This window comes from Populus alba, chromosome 4 (assembly GCF_005239225.2).
Source record: "Populus alba chromosome 4, ASM523922v2, whole genome shotgun sequence".
NCBI lineage: Eukaryota > Viridiplantae > Streptophyta > Magnoliopsida > Malpighiales > Salicaceae > Populus > Populus alba.
In genome coordinates, this window is record NC_133287.1 from 9,742,301 (window position 1) to 9,758,818 (window position 16,518).

The following is a 16,518-nucleotide window of genomic DNA, read 5'->3' on the forward strand; positions in this document are numbered from 1 at the left end:
TTCTTATCGAATGACTTTTGTACGTAATGAAATTGTAAATTTTTTTTAAAAAAAATTGTGTTTTACTCAAAAAACTAGTATTTAATATTATTTAACAACACTACATAAATTAGAACGATATCACATGATGACGTAGCATTTGTGGAATTTGATCGCAATTCTAATAATAAAGATATCACAATCTTTATTATTTAATAACACTACATAAATTTAAAAATTTAGTTTTTGTTATTGCGCGCTTAAAAAAACCATGGAAAATATAGTCCTTGTTGGATAGATTTCGTATGTAATTACATTGCACATAGTTTAATGGAATAATAAAAAAATATTTGATATCAATATTATTTATTTCATAATGTAATAACAATAGTTAAATCTACAATATTTAAATTAAAAATAATTAATATATATATATATATATTAATTATTTTATAACCTCAATTTGAAAAGCATTTTTTTAACCAAACACATAAAACTATTTTTTGTTCAACCTCAATTTCAACCACAGTTTTAACCAAACATATATTTTTTCAAACCAACCTCAACTAAAAACATTTTTTATAAAACATTTTTTTTAAAACCACAACCACAACAGTAACCACAATACCAAACAAACAAGTGACTCCTCATTTTCTGTGGGAAGCGATGGATTTTGCCGTGAGGTCTCACTGGAAGAGAAGACCATACTGGAGATTTAACATCTAACAACAGCCATAGCCATTAAATTCCTGTACTGGTAGAAAAGTAGTTTCATGTTCATTTTTTATTGCCTTGGCACTTGGATTCCACAACATGTAAATAGAAAATGGTGGATTGGTGTTTCATTGATTACAAGACATGTGAGGGGCTGCAAATAACAATCTGTTAAGCTTTGAATTGCTAAGATTGCTTTGTATTTCTTCTGATATGATTCTACTTGTTCCTGCTGACAATAGACCTTGAATCTTCAACTCATTTTCAAGTTGAATGGCTTCATCCAACCTTTGTACCACTCTTTCAAAGCAAAGATATCGTCCGTAAGCTCCATTATCCATGGCTTCATAAACACGGACATGTGCTTCTGCCACCTTCCCTACATCTGCTAAAGCTAGCAGACCTTGTCGTAGCATGATTGAACCACCTATCCATGAGTTTTAAACGTTAAGTTTGGTATAGAGAACAAAATCCAATTAAATACTATGAAGAGCAAGAGCTATTAATGCTCGATGCTCTAGATGTTCCTTCTTTTTAGAATCTTGGTTTCAAACTTAAGCTCAGTGGAACAAAAAATTAAGAATTAAATGTTGTTCTAACCTTTAAGATATGGAAAAGAGGTTTCTTTGTGATCATGGGGGGACGATGAATCTATGAGAAGGCCAGGGCAAACAGTTACAAGTTTCACTTTCATTTCTTTTGACTTCCTCCAAGCAATCTTTTCCGCTCTCATCTTACCTAATGCATGCCAAAGCTGTTTTCCATTTTGAAAATCCATAGAGATTGAATAACTCATTTTTTGATCAAGTAACATCAATGGTATCAATGGTCTTGTCAAGGAACTTTCTGATATATTGTCATGAACAATAGCAGATCAACAGGAAACTTTTGTATGCAATGAATTTGAGTACCTTGTTTTCTCTGCAAAATTCCTCACTGCTCCAACAACTCTCATCAATAACGCTGTCTACATTGGAAGAAGTCCAAATGGAAGCAAGAAGAGAAGAAGTGAAGATACATCTTCTTCTGTATGCTGCCCTACCACATGCTTCAATAACATTCCTTGCACCCTCAGTTTCAAGAAATGCCATTTGTTCCTGCAAAGTAGTATGCAAAAAGTAAACAATTGTAAGAAATAATTAATGGCTAGCATTTGGAGTCCGAAATTATTCTAATTTTACCAAGTCTGAAAAGCTTTTGGAGTTCAACATTTAATTTTCCTTCAAAGTTCATAAATCACATGCAAGAACTTCAAATTTCAAGCAAGGTTGACATTAAAACTTGTTTGTGTTACTGTAGTAGCTTACTGAGTAACCTGAGATCCCATGTGGATCGATGAAGGAGGAGGTGTGGAAAACTGCATGACAACCACTAAAAGCATCACAAAGACTGTCCAGGTCTTTCATCTTTGCCACAACAACACTCTCTAGTTTATTCATGTCTTCTTCTTTGATCAGCCCTTTCAAGTCCTCAAAATCCACTGCTAATTAATAAAAAACCAACCATGGTTAAAACATACACAGTTAGTACTAATTAGAGGAAAACTACAAGCCAGGCTGCTGATCCAACTGAATCCGTTTCAGCTGTGATCTTCTACAATCCATTTCTGTACAAGTGCAGATAAATTTGCCCTAGAAACTGTGTACTCAGTACTGACCTTGGTTATGAACGGTGACTCGAACAAGGTGGCCACGAGAAAGGAGCTCTTTGACTATATGAGAACCCAAGAATGAATTCCCATCTGTCACACAAACCAGGTTATTCTCTCCTGCTTTCAAGCTAGAGATGATTTTTTTCCCAGAACAAGGCTTTCCTTCCTCCCAGCAGAAGGCCGGCACCAGTGAAGGTTTTGACAACAACATTTCTTCCATCCTTCTCCCTCCCTCCCTCCCTCCCTCTCTCTCTCTAGATATCTTCCGTGTGCATGGCATGTCAGCAAGAGGGCTGGTAGCTGGTTATGAAAATGCTTGGACGGGGTAGTTGGCAATACACGAGCCACGAGGGTAGATGGTCTTTCTGTCTCAAAGCAGACCAATTTTTATGTTATTCTATGAAGCCAAGACTACAGATGGCACCATCCAACGGGCCAAAAAGCCAGATACTGCCAAGCTCCAAGGTCATTCATGAATTATCATGGAAGAAAATTATGCAGCAAGTGTGATTATGAAGGGTTGGAAATGGCTTCATTGTTCAAATAATGACCGCGTACCAGGGGAACAACTTTTCTATCAGGAATTTATATCCTGTTAAATGCCAGTGAAGTATGAACATCACTTGACATCCCCTGGTCATTAATAGATGCCATCCCCGGGCAGCGAGCTTGTATTTTATTGTGGATTTATAAAAAAAATTAAAATTTTTATCAGCTTAATAGTAGCAATTAATAATTTTTTTAAAAAAAAATTATAAAGCTAAATTTTTAATCAATTCAGTATAAAAAATAATAAATTTTAAAAATTAAAAAAATAAAATCAACAAAAACAAAAAAAAAAAAAAATGGGGAAAAAAATAGAAAAAAAAAAAAACATGAGGAAAGCTAAAGCTTAATTCTCAACCAGTTTAATATTAAAAAAATAAATTTAACAAAGATAATAATAAAAAAAAAATATGTGAGTAAACATTGCAGCAAAATAAAAAACTATGTGAAAAAAACACTATAGCAAAACAATCCATAATGTTACTTTTAAAAATATTACGAAGTTAAATTTTAAATCGGTTCAATATGAAAAAAAAAAAATCAACAAAGACCAATTTAAAAAAAAATCATAAAAAAAAGAAATAAATTAATATAAAAAAAATATTACAGCTATCCATAATGTTTTTTTAAAAAAATTACATAGATAAAAAAATTTTAATTAGTTCAATATTTAAAAACATTGGCAAAGATAATTTAAAAAAAAAAAATTAAAAAAAGAGTCAATTTTAGAAGGGAAAGAAAAGCATGTAAATAAAAAAGGGGATCAAAAGCCAAAATAAATAATAAAAAAAAAAAAACATGTAGAGAAAGCAACCACGCGTTTTAGAGTTATTGATAATAATGTTTCGAGCAAACTGCTGTAGGTCTCGAAGTGTGAACAAAAGCTCCTGTCAATAAACAAAAAGTAGAGGAACAGGCTGCGTGCCTGCATGACTCAGCTGGAGTGGAAAGGGGATTTTCACTGCTCTAATATATATAAATACCAATATGGACTCTATAAATGAATTTAAACCACAAAGAATACAGAATGAGGCAGCCATAGAGGCGAAATCGTGTTTGTTAAACAAGGAAAACAATACTACTAGTAAATGGCAGCTAGTAGCAACTCTAGCTAAAATTGAATGAGATCTCAATCAAGGGTCTCAAAATCCAAGACCGAGTGCTGTCTCTCTTTCCAAATCAGCTGTTACCAAATTCCATGTTATGGAATGGAAATGTAGGATGAACATGATGAGTTTCGACATGGCAAAGAATTTGAGGATTAAACAGAATCCCCATGATCTCTACTCCTCCAGCTGCTCTGCGTACGATCAAAAAATTCTGAACTATTATACTCTTGGCTACCAAATGCCAACCTCTGAAACATTCTGATTTGCGCAGAGTGTTGTCTTGAATCAAATATTTCACTTTGACCAGGTTTCATTCCATTAGATAGATCCGATGACTCGTCTAACAAGTCCAAGGCTCTCACCACCTAAAATGGCAAAAACAAACACCAACACTTTTAACTAGGCTTGTCCAGTATGGTGAAGGGAAAAGGAAAATATAGAGCACAAATACATGATTACCTGACTCATCCGCGGCCTTTTTGCAGCTGAATGACGCACACAAGCTGCAGCTGCCTCAATCATCCGAAACATTTCACTTGGAACATAGTTCTTCTCCAGCCCCGAATCAGCCAATGCTTCAAAGTCTTCATTTTCAATTGCATCGGTAAGCAATGGTCGAGCCTGAAAACAAGTTTGAATTTGGATTATTCAACTAAAAGCTTACCAGGTAGTTAATGACACAAATGACACTATTCATCAGGTCAAACGTTTCCAATTCTCATAGATGACAAAACCCTGCCAAGCTGAAACAAAGCACCTATGAACACAACCTGCAGACTTGTTGTAGCCGACATGCATGATTAACTTATGCTATAAGTGGTCAATATTTTGCACGGTTCTAACACTTCTGGATTACCAGAAATTATGTGCCCTAAAAAGCATTCTCGTAGCTGGAAGTTAAATTTTTGAAGCAAGATGAGTTTGAAAAACTTTGAAGCCGGATTACAGCTCACAGGCAGTTAAAGCTCACATCAACACTTCGAAATTAGACAGCAAAATTGCAAACATGGTTGAGTATATGAAATTTTGATCTTGTGCCACTGCAGAAATTATGAGCTTGTACAATACTTTACTAATTCAAAGATGAAAAATGACGTTCCAAGAAATTTCAACTAGGAAAGAAAGTTCTAGAGAAAGAATTGAACGTCCCCAACATTTTACCAACCAAAAGAAACCATAAAATATCTGTACACCTCGAACATATAGTATCAAGTAGATAATGAGTTCGAATGGTTATGGAACTTACCCATTCAACGAGGCTTTCATCACCCAGTGGCTGAGAGGCATCCACAGGCTTACGGCCTGTAATTAGCTCCAACAGCACAACACCATAGGAATAAACATCAGATTTTTCAGTCAACTTTCCACTTGTTGCATACTCTGGAGCCATGTACCTGGACAAACAATGTTCCATTCAAAAGAGTAATTAAAATAAGAAAGTTGGGGCACACATTAACAAGACATCAAAATTACAAATTTCACATGTGCTATGCCACTAACAAAATATGTCGTTACAAAATTGTCATCTAAACTCCAAGCATGCACAGCTTACAACCACCCTTTGCTTCAAATGAAATCATACAGGTAAGAGAAAATAACGCTACTCACCATTTAAGTAAAGTTAGCTTCCTTTCACTCAAAAGAAAAACACATTATATTTAGCTCTCTTTTCTTACCAAATTGCTTTCATGACACTAGCTTTACCATTATAAATAAGCGTCACATTAAATGTTAAAGAAATAAGTACTTGAGGCACCTACCCAAAGGTTCCCATCACACGTGTGGATACATGAGTATTTGAATCCAGTTCCAGTGCTATCTTAGCAAGCCCAAAATCTGAAACCTGATAGAAAAAAACTGCTTGATAAAGAGATTGAAATTTGAAGAATGTATCATAGAAACAGAAGAAACAAAAACATGTTACAAGTGCAAAGAAATGGAACATATTACAAGTACAATAATGCGAAGAAGATTGTTTACTTGACAAAGGAATAAAATATTCCATAAGCATTGTCATGGCATAAGTAATTGGCCATAGGGGCACCTTCCATAGAGTAAAACACGGTTCTTAGTGATATTAGGATTTACAGAAACAGACATACCCGAGCTTCAAAATTTTCATCAAGAAGGATGTTAGATGACTTGATATCCCTGTGAATAATGCGTGGATGGCCTGATACACACGACAAAAGAAATGAGATCAAAATGTTTCAATATATTTTGCAAACATGCAAATAGAAACAGATGCGAGATGGTGAGGAGAACAGAGTGAAGGAGTGGCACATTTATGCAAGTATGAGTGATATGTAACTTGTGTGATGAAGACAGTACATGCTTTAATATTTCCTGGTTGAAGCATGGATGTTGTCAATATGTTAATTCTGCTTCTTATTCAAATTACTCAATAAGGTTGTTAACATATTATCAAATTGTTCTACAAGGCATCTTGGATTTTCACTTGATTAACTAACAGGGAAGAACATATAACTGGCACTTATATGTCAAAATTTGAAAAGGAAAGACAAAGCCTCCAGTTCCAGGACTCAAATCATTTATGTCAGTTGTCAATGCAATGTGCTTAAAAAGGTTCGGAAGTATAAATTGTAAAGTCCAAGAAAAATGGGAAAATTACAATCTTCATGCAGATAAGCTATGCCGCGAGCAGCACCAGCAGCAACCCTGACCCTTGTTGCCCAATTCATATATGGTCTGCCTTCACCTGCAAGGATCTACAAGAATTCAGGAAATACAAGACATTGCCAATTTTACAAGGGAGCTATTTGCAGTGTAACTTCAAACATGAAGAATGGTGATGTTGCAAGAACAGAAATGGAAAAGCCAGAAAATATTAAAATGAAACTTGTACTATCATTGATGGACTATGATAAAGAGAAACAAATTGGCAAATATCAATAGATTGGTAATAGTCCAAGCCAGCAAAAAACATATAAAAGCAACTTCTTGTCCATATCTTAATTTAAATGGATAGAGCACAGTAATTATAATAGCCTGTTGCAACCAAAACAGCAATATCTCACATAACCATTTCTGTAAAACCTATTTACAGCTATTATACTTTGATCACCGCCAGAATCATAATTCAGCAGATGATTAAAAAAAAAGCTTTCAAGGCATAGGACATACTTTAAAAGATTTGCAGTGAGATTGGATAAATTAGAAGAAATATGTGTCATGTCATATGCGTGAAGATAAAGCATTCATGGAGGACACTAGCAATAGTGAATTTCTCATATTCTAAACTACAAACTTACCGTGCAAATGGTAATAAAGAGTATCATTGGGAAGGTAGTCATAGACAAGCAGTCTTTGATGCTCAGATATACAGTAACCCACCAGTGAAACCAAATGTCGATGATGAACTCTACTAATAATCTCAACCTCTGCTCTGAATTCACGCTCCCCCTGAGAACCACCAATCTTTAATTGTTTGACAGCAACATCTCTTCCATCTACAAGGACACCTTTGTATACACATCCAAATCCACCTTCACCCAGAAGATTCTGAGTTGAAAACCCATTTGTGGCTTGGACTAGTTCTTCATATGTGAACCATGACCTTGAATTATTTACCACACCTGCCTCTGATGGTGAATATATGAAATCACTGCCAGAAGGACTGCCAACCAGGGGAGCTGGAGGATAAGGTTTTAGAAATAGTGAATCTGTAAAGCAAAGCTTTCTTTAATTCCAGTCACATCTCAATAAGCATTTAAATATTCTTGCTGGACAGCTTAAGAGTATAGCCTTAAAATGTCATTCAATGAGAAGAAAATTCAATAATTCAAAACTTTGAAGAAAATAAAGTTGAAAAGGATATTTGACATAGACACTCGTTTGAAAACAGAAGATAAAAAGAAACTAAATGACATATTATGCTCCAATCTGTAAAGTAAATCATCAATATTATAGGGAAACCAGAAAAAGAACTAGTAGATTGTTCTGGATCGAGTGAATGCGCTCCAAAATGACAAGCTGGTCATCAGAAAAAATAAATAAATGAGAAGAAGAAACACAGACCATGAAAGCTAAAGTGGCTATGGTTCAAATACGACGCTGTCTAAATGATCAGAAGAAAAGCAATTGTGAAGCTAATCCAGATGGCTTGGATACGATCCAGCCTCCAGGACTGGTTTTACAGCCCCAAAGTACTTTGCGTAGGCCATATAAAGTTTACTTGAGTTGTTAAATTGCTAGATGTCAACAGCATTGATCAAAGCATTAGAAGTGCTATCAATCACCAATTAAGTATCTAATATCAATTCATATCTCTAAACAGGGGAACCTATGACAGCAGATTTCTAAAATGTCTTCCAAAGGGATTGTGTTAACAGGCAAGTATCAACTTTTTACTCTGATTGACACATATCCCATCACAAGGGTTTACCACTCCAACAAAAAAGATTTTACTTCATTTTAAGATCCAGATTCAGCATCCAAGTAACCATGATCCATATTCTCATTTGTAAAACAATTACCAACTCTAAGGGCTTTTAGAAACAACACCATAGCTGCTTCAGCAATGAAAAATTCATAGAGTCAGTACTGCAAGACTGATAAAAATAGAACAATATTCAATAAATTACCTGAATTTTGTGAGGAGGCAAATGGCGAAGGGATAGTGTAACCAACATTTTCTCGTCGTCTTCTCTTTCGCTTTTGTGCAAACCATACAGCCACAACTAGAAGACTGAGTACTGCAAACCCGACCACAATGCCTATTGTGACTGCACCTGCATTGTTTAAACCCCCTGGACCAGTGGATGACGTATTTGTGGAGACATCAGTTCCATTGGTTGCTCTTGCAGTTGGTTTCTCTGTTGGAATAGCAGGAAAGGGTGTGGTAGGACTTCCCGTCACTGATGAATTAACTGGAGGAGCAGGAGGTGTTGATGAGGTCGAGGGAATTGATGGAGGCGGCGATTGAAATGTGGATATTGGAGGAGGAGGAGAATTTTTTGTAGGTGGAGGACTATCAGATTGAGAACTAGGTGGTGGAGGAGGAACTGTTGGAAGTGCAGGGGAGCTTTCAGGCGGCTTTACTGTTGAAGGAGGAGGCGGATTGGTGGCAGGGGGTATAGGGTCATTTGCAGGAGGAGGTGGAGAAGGGGAGACAGCTTGAGGGGGAGGAGGGGAGGTTACAGGAGTCGTTGGAGAGGCACGTGGAGGAGGGGGGGTGCTTATCGGTGGTGGAGGGGTTGGTGCAATGGTAGAAGCTGGGGGAGGCGCAGCAGGTGGTGATGGAGGGGTTAAAGCTGGAGGGGCTGGTGGTGGAGATGCTGGGGGTGATGGTGGTGGGGCGGATGGTGGAGGTGTTGAGGAAATTATTGGTGATGGTGGTGGTGGAGCTGGAGGGGAAGCAGCGGGTGGTGCTGGTGGTGGGGATTGAGGAGGTGGGGTGGCAGGGTTAGATGGTGTTGAAGGTAATGGGGGGTCAGTGGTCTGATCAGGCTGAGATATTGAGGGAGGGGGTGAATTGGTGGTGGAATCTGGTGTTGATGGTGGAGATGGTGTTAAAGTGGAGATTGGTGTTAGAGAGGGGGGAGAGTCTGGTGAAGGTGTTAGGGAAGCCATGTTTGTATCTAACAATATGCCTAAATCTCTTACAAATCCATATCTAATAACTGAAACCTATATCTCAAACTGCTCATCACACAAACATCAACTGTTAGATACAATACTCCAAAATATACAAAAGACTCGAGCTTTGTCAACTCTTCCACTGCCAAATGCCCAGACTCTTCAGCAAATGACAAAGATATACAAAACCAGATACAAAAATTCAAGCAAAAGTCTTCTTAACTGGGAACACCCAGATCCTCTAAATCCCAGACACAGCTCAAAGAACCTAATAAATTTGCAAAAAGCAAGCAAAACCCAGTTCTCAAAGGTCCTCAATGAGCAAAACCCAGATACAAAAAAACTACAAGTCTTGAACAGAAAATGAGATCAACCAGGCCATTTAGGCTCCAAAACTATTATTTTCTTCCTGTTTTAATGGGATAATGAAGCATTACCCAGGTCACCAAAGCGACAAGAAAGAAGACCTAGAAGTGAAAAGCGAAAAGCTAAAGAATGTCTTACCTATCTCTTTCGAAAGGAAGATTTTCTATGGCACTTTTGTTTCTTCCAAGTTGCAAACTTTGAATTCTAGTGGTGTTTTCTTCAGGGCAGTGCTATCTCTCTGTCTCTCTCTTCTTTTCTTGAAAATGGAGGTGTGTCTGCCCACAAATTATGCATAGAACGTGGGGGCAACTCTAGAAGAGCAGTCGTCTTTCTTTGCTTCACATGGAGTCCGAAGGAATGAAGGATGGAATAGTTTTCATTTTCTTTTTTGAATTTAAAGCTTTAAAAAAAATCAAAAATTAAAAACAAGAGTTTATTTTTTGTCAAAGAGACGAATTTTTCTTTGAGGTAAATCAACCACAGCGCGTTCTGAAACCTGGGCCCGTTACCATCTTAGCTGTTCATAGTAATGGTGGTGATAAACAATAATAAATAAATAAATATAGCCAGTGTGATTCATAAGGAAAGAAAAAAGAAATTAATATAATTGGACGCGCAAATAAGGCAGATTTAATTAAGCAATTATTCAATTATTACAGCAATGTGAATTGTAATAATTGATCCTCGTGTGCATGTCCAAAATAATGCACAAGAACATAGAAGTGGTTACAGTTGGCTTTGAAAACTATAAAATAAAATAAAAAATATTACAAGTAGAAGGTAGCATTCAGAACATAGATACCAATGGAGTAATTTAAAAAACAAGTCAGCCCTCAACGCCATATCATATTAACATGCACAGGACGGTTTATTTCTAGTGTTTTTTGATCTTTCAATTCTTGCCAGATCTCGTTCTCCCTGTCAGAATTCAACAACCTTGCTTGCCAGGTTGTATGAATGTGGGTTTTTCTAATCCAGAATCATATAAACAACTCTTTGTAATTATTATAGCTGTAAAACATACCATGACTCGTCGGATTAAACCGGGATTGGCCCACCTAACCCTTCACATTAACCAAATTAAAAAAATTAACTTGGAATTGACTTGATTGACCCCTTAAAACCCAGTTAGATTTTAAAAGGAATTTAAATTGTTTTTATATATATATATATATATATAAAAAGTTAAAACAAGTTTACTTAAGTTATTTTTTAGCCTTGAGTCAAGTCATGAGGGGTGTTTAAGAATACGATAATAATTATTTTTAAAAGTTTTTTTTTCTTCTGAAATACATTAAAATAATATTTTATTAGTTTTTAAAAATTATTTTTTACATCAATATATTAAAATGATCTGAAAATATTAAAAAATATAATTTTAAAGTAAATGAAAAATAAAAAAATTTATTTTAAAAATAAATATTTTTAAAATACAAAAACTAATTGTACTATGAAAAAAAAAACTAAGCTAGCTAGATAGAGTGTGTGATTATCTTGATCTTGGTAGTTTTTGTCTTTTGGTGTTGTTTATGGTGGTATCTTCAAAACTAAGATTTGTAAGTTGGTGAGCTAATGATAAAAGCTTTGGCTTCTGGATTTTTTTTTTATTTTTTATTTTATTTTTTGTTCTTGCTTGTAGTTTCAAGCCAAGATAGGCCAGGCTCATGGTTCCCACCCCAACAAAGAAAATTTGTAAAATTGGAGTGTGTGTGTGTGTTTGGGGTTTTTTTTTTCTTTGGTATTTAAAAAAATGTAAATATATGTAAACAAAACATCGCTTGATTCAATCAATGACGCTTGTATTTAAAGATCGGGGAGGCTTGCACTTTTGAATGTCATGGTATTATTGTCTTGGAATTTTAGGTATTGGTGTTTTCTTTGTCTTTATATTTTAAAAATATTAAATTTTTTTATTTTTTTTTTTTTAAATTATGTTTTTATGTTTTTAAATTATTTTGATGTGTTGATATAAAAAATAATAAAAAATTTTATTTTAATATATTTCTAAGTGAAAAATATTTTGAAAAACAATTATACTTTCCAAACAAACAAAAATAGATTTGTTTTCATATTACTATATAAGATTTGAATTTTGAAAATGTTAAAAAGAAAAAAAAAAGAATTTTCTTATAAATATATTAATTTAAACGTAAAATATCTATTTAACACTTTACTTAAAAAAACCTGATATTTATTTGCAAAAAGTGACTCAAGAGCACGTAAAAGTTAAAATTAGAAAATATCAACTTTATAATGGAAAACCAAGAATTTAATTTCTTTGTTTTATACAAAGTTTATAGTAATTTAAATCATTTTTCATCAATTTAGTAGTAAGATTATGACGAATAATAATAAAATTTGTTACAAAACAAAACACTAAAAAATCAATGATATTTTAAAATATGTTACATTGGATCTAAAAAAAAATCAAATCATATTTATTTATTTTTATTGTCATTTGATTTTTTATCTTTTTATTTTTTTTTTACTCATCAAGTTAATTATTTCATATTAAAACAATTCCAAACTATTTAATTTGAAATATAAATTAGAAAATGAGTTGAGTTAAGAATTTTTAAAATTTAAACCACTAGTAACAATACTAAAAATTCTCCGCAACAAACCATCTAGTAAGTGATCCAATGATAAGAATTTGAAACAAAAAAAAATTTGTTTCCCCTTGTGATCTTAAATTCGAGTTATGGTAACTACTAGAAACTTATATGGTCGTTAATTTCAGGGCACATGGAATTAGTCAAGGTATACACAAGTTGATCCGAATACCTACGTTAATAATAAAAAAAATCCCAGCAACATTGTATTATTTTCTTATATGTAAAATAATTTTAATCTGACCTACAGTATAAGTTTACATATTTGGACATCCAAGTTACACTGTTTTACACGGAGCGTTTTTTGTTTTTTTTTTTTGTTCTCTCCAATTTGATCTATGCCTTATCGTTTCCTTTGCTTGAGCATTTCTGCATGTGCCTGTGCCTTGGCGTGTGCGCGTGTTTGTGAGCCCCTGTGCTCAAATGGATGCGGAAAAACAAAAGAAAGCACTTATTAGAAATATATATATATATATATATATATAACTTTACATCTGACTAGCTATTTGAGATGCGGATCATATATTCTAAAAAAAAGAAAAATTATATATACATGTATTTCTAACACATTTTTGTACATAAAAAAAATTATAAATATAAATCAATATATATAATCAAATAAATCAAGAAATATTTGTCAAAAAATTAAAAAAAATAAAGTCATTGATGATAAATAAAGATGAAAATAAAAAAAAATTAAAAGTCATGTGTAGATCAAGATATTTGACTTTGCAATGTGAGTCTTTGACCCAATTGTGTTAAATGACTTTGTTTACTAAAATTATTTTTTATTAATCAAACAATAACATGCATAGAAACACATGAAATTGATTGAATAAAATAAAATAAAATATGTAAGATTATATTATTAGAAATATTGTCCAAAAATAGATATTTTTTATTTATATAAAACATAAAAAATTATAGATGAATTAGAAAAATCTTTTTTAAAAACTAAATCATTCAAAATAACAAAAAAAAAAATAGCCACAACTTAAAAGAGACTATATAAATAAAATAAAAGAAAGAAGGGGCATTTATTTATATATAAATAAAAAAAAAACTATTTCAAAAAATACATATAAAAAATGTATCAATTGAAAAATCAAATTTTGAGAAAAAAAAAAAAACAAAGAAGAAGAAGAAATGACTAGATATATTTTTAAAAAAAACTTAATGCTCGTGGTCAATGTTCTATTATAACTAGATATGAATTAGAGCTCTTAAAACTAATGTATATTATGTTCATTCCTTTATTGAAAAAAAAAGCAATTGTTCTCGTAAATTGAGGTATAAGAGATATCTAAAACTAATATCCAGATGTTTGTTAGATGACATGTATATTGAACTGACCCGTAAGAGAATTCTATATAGAAAAATCATTTATGTTTATGAAAAGGCTCGTATAATAGTTGTGAAAGTGATTTTTGGACTTGAAATCACTAAGTTATCTTATATAGGAAGTGTTAAGTTTTAATTCTAATACATTGTTTTAATAAAGAGTAACAAATGAATATATATTGAGTATTAAATAAACAACATTCATCATAATAATGTATTGATTGTGAAATTTTTTGCTAATGCAGAATGAGTTTTGAAAAAAAATTTAAAATTACATTCAAATAATTAAGGACTACACTGTTGGAAACTATAATGATTTAACAAAGCAAACATACATCATGTTATAATGTTTAAATTGAAACACTCTTGATGAAGGAATAATAATTATATTGAAAAAACTTGTCACTAAAAAGTTAAGTCAAACCACTTATGACTTTCTTAATATTTGGAGAATCATGACAGGTTATTAAACATTGTACTTGATCTTTAAATATAAATCAATTGATTATTAAATTGATAATTATTTAATTTATTTAATATTATTTTATAAACAGAATGATTAATCAAGTGAGACTTTGATTGTGAATAAATTTTAAAAATTAAGGACTAGTACACAACTATATAGGAGATTGCAATTCTAGATCTAGAAACAATCAAGTAGGGACTTGATAAATTTTTAAAATTAACCTAAAAGAATATTTGTGATATTATTTAAGGGCAAATTAATATTTAACCATTTATAGGTTTTTTAGATTTTTCTATAAATAAAATATTATACCTTTTATTTCTTATGAGAAAGGTGATAAGAGTACAATATAGAAAACATCTAAAATACAAAAGAAAAGAACTAGCATTCTAAAGTATAAAAATCTTTCTCTCCTAAAAGGTTTTTAAAAGAGTTTTTACTGATAATTCGTATGAATTACTATTAAAAATTAGATATTTAAACAACTTATGATTTACAATAACCTAACTTTAAATATAAACCCTAAATAACTCGAAATCTATATGGTAAAAGAGTTAAAATCCATCCAGACAAAAATTACAAGAGATGTCGGAGATTGTTATTGGTGTTTAGTAGTGTCGACTGAGTTAAGGATATATAAACGTGGGCCTTTAATCTAAGATCCATGTCAAACTTCACAATTCTCAAACAAAACAATTAGGTTTTTTCCCTTATTAAATGTGGAATAATATATAGTGTAATAGAACAATATTTCATTTAATTTATAGGATAATTTAATATTTGAATTTGATAAACTAGCAATAATTTCCGGTCTTTGCTTGAATGGTTGTTAGGCATCCAAAACCCAATTAATGAATATGGAAATCAGCCCCATTTGCTGCTGGCTACAAGGACATTTCAGATTATCCTAATGTACTAAAATAATGAGAAACTTTAAGAGCTTCATGTTCATATATGAACAGTGAAGTTCCTTTTTTTTTTTTAATTTCCTAAGTTTTTTTTCTTATCAATTACATCCTAGATCTTTTTTTTTTCTTTTCTAGTTATTTAACTATTTTTCTCTTTCAATTATATTTTTATGTAGCCTAATTAGATAAAATTAGGTTTGGAATAATCATAACGTTACTAAATTATACATTAAAAAACCAAAAAATAAAACATAGAGAAGATATATTATTAACTCAAAATATTCATTTTGATACAAAAGTTTATTATGTTCATTTTTAGTTCATAGCCAAGTTTAGTATTATGGAGTTCCATTCCATAACTTGAGTTTAATGGTTGTGACTTTTTTCTTTAAACATAGCGCGGGATATGCGGGATATACAACTTTAGTTTAATTTCTAGAATTTAATTGATTTTCATTTTTTGAGACATTTTTGGTTGTTTCTGGAGTTGTTAGGTGGTGGTTATATTATTTTTATGGTGTGTTTGAGGTGTTTTTAAATAAAAATAGGTTAAAAAATGGATTTTCAACCCAATAACCAAAACCCAATTTTATGACCACTATAATAATGGTTAGATTCTAAGTTTTCTTCAAGTGGACAATGCCCTTTAAAAAAATAAAAATTACTCAAATGAGCAGGCTTGCTTTAGGCCCACACTCCTAGGTTTTTCTTAAGAGACCTACGGCTTCGCTTGACCTTTTTCTTACATTGATTTTTTGATCTGTAAACGTAATAACTTAGTATTTTCTAATAAGGTTGCTAAAGGACATTTCAGAATTGAACACCATTTTTCTTTTTCCTTTATCATGTTCTTCACAAATAAATAATATTTTTACTTTTCATATTGAATTATACGAAAAGGACACTGCTAGGAAAGTGAACAAGAATATATCACATTTGGTTCAATCCACTAAACATGAAAACTTTTTGCCAAACTTTGTTTTGAGTTCAAAAATATCAGACATCCTCAAGCCAGAAGATATCCGATACATGTCATCAACCCACGAAGTCAATGACAAATTCAATTGTAAAACAAGAAAATTGATGTAAGCTTAGTGTTTTTTCAACAATTTCGCTTCCTTGTTTATGCTAATTGCAAAGCCAGGTTCCCACCATGCCTTCCCCTTGCTGAAACTAGGAAGGAGGACACGATCCCTTCAATGAATAGAGCTTTAACACGGTTTTAAGA

General features: G+C 32.4%; 2 protein-coding genes across 4 annotated transcripts; both read right to left on the reverse strand.

Moving 5' to 3' along the window:
* Positions 1 to 734: 734 nt before the first annotated feature.
* On the reverse strand, positions 735 to 2,769 carry LOC118056062 (cinnamoyl-CoA reductase-like SNL6). 2 transcript variants are annotated; one of them, XM_035068169.2, is made up of 5 exons: positions 2,351 to 2,769; positions 2,001 to 2,176; positions 1,605 to 1,790; positions 1,294 to 1,447; positions 735 to 1,120 (listed from the first exon to the last, which is right to left on the reverse strand). In XM_035068169.2, exons 1-5 carry the CDS (start codon positions 2,622 to 2,624, stop codon positions 822 to 824), a joined length of 1,089 nt encoding a protein of 362 aa, XP_034924060.2. In that variant the 5' UTR covers positions 2,625 to 2,769; the 3' UTR covers positions 735 to 821. The 2 variants fall into 2 exon arrangements, with proteins under 2 accessions (XP_034924060.2, XP_034924061.2); XM_035068170.2 differs by having other exon boundaries at positions 2,001 to 2,173; positions 2,351 to 2,764.
* Positions 2,770 to 3,862: 1,093 nt separating this feature from the next.
* LOC118055960 (proline-rich receptor-like protein kinase PERK8) lies at positions 3,863 to 10,481 on the reverse strand. 2 transcript variants are annotated; one of them, XM_035068010.2, is made up of 9 exons: positions 10,102 to 10,481; positions 8,604 to 9,660; positions 7,272 to 7,682; positions 6,632 to 6,718; positions 6,102 to 6,172; positions 5,760 to 5,842; positions 5,246 to 5,393; positions 4,459 to 4,620; positions 3,863 to 4,364 (listed from the first exon to the last, which is right to left on the reverse strand). In XM_035068010.2, exons 2-9 carry the CDS (start codon positions 9,589 to 9,591, stop codon positions 4,152 to 4,154), a joined length of 2,163 nt encoding a protein of 720 aa, XP_034923901.1. In that variant the 5' UTR covers positions 9,592 to 9,660; positions 10,102 to 10,481; the 3' UTR covers positions 3,863 to 4,151. The 2 variants fall into 2 exon arrangements, with proteins under 2 accessions (XP_034923901.1, XP_034923900.1); XM_035068009.2 differs by having other exon boundaries at positions 8,604 to 9,865; positions 10,102 to 10,480.
* Between the last annotated feature and the right edge of the window lie 6,037 nt (positions 10,482 to 16,518).

Bases quoted from the DNA above. Each gene is read 5' to 3' on its own strand.
- LOC118055960 (XM_035068010.2), bottom strand. From the start codon at position 9,591: ATGGCTTCCCTAACACCTTCACCAGACTCTCCCCCCTCTCTAACACCA. The intron at 5,843-6,101 runs GTATGTCTGTTT...TTTTTCTATCAG, and splicing joins ATGAAAATTTTGAAGCTCGG to GTTTCAGATTTTGGGCTTGC. The intron at 4,621-5,245 runs GTAAGTTCCATA...ACTTGTTTTCAG, and splicing joins ATGAAAGCCTCGTTGAATGG to GCTCGACCATTGCTTACCGA.
- LOC118056062 (XM_035068169.2), bottom strand. From the start codon at position 2,624: ATGCCATGCACACGGAAGATATCTAGAGAGAGAGAGGGAGGGAGGGAG. The intron at 2,177-2,350 runs GTCAGTACTGAG...TTTATTAATTAG, and splicing joins AGTCACCGTTCATAACCAAG to CAGTGGATTTTGAGGACTTG. The intron at 1,791-2,000 runs GTAAGCTACTAC...ACTACTTTGCAG, and splicing joins ATGGGATCTCAGGTTACTCA to GAACAAATGGCATTTCTTGA.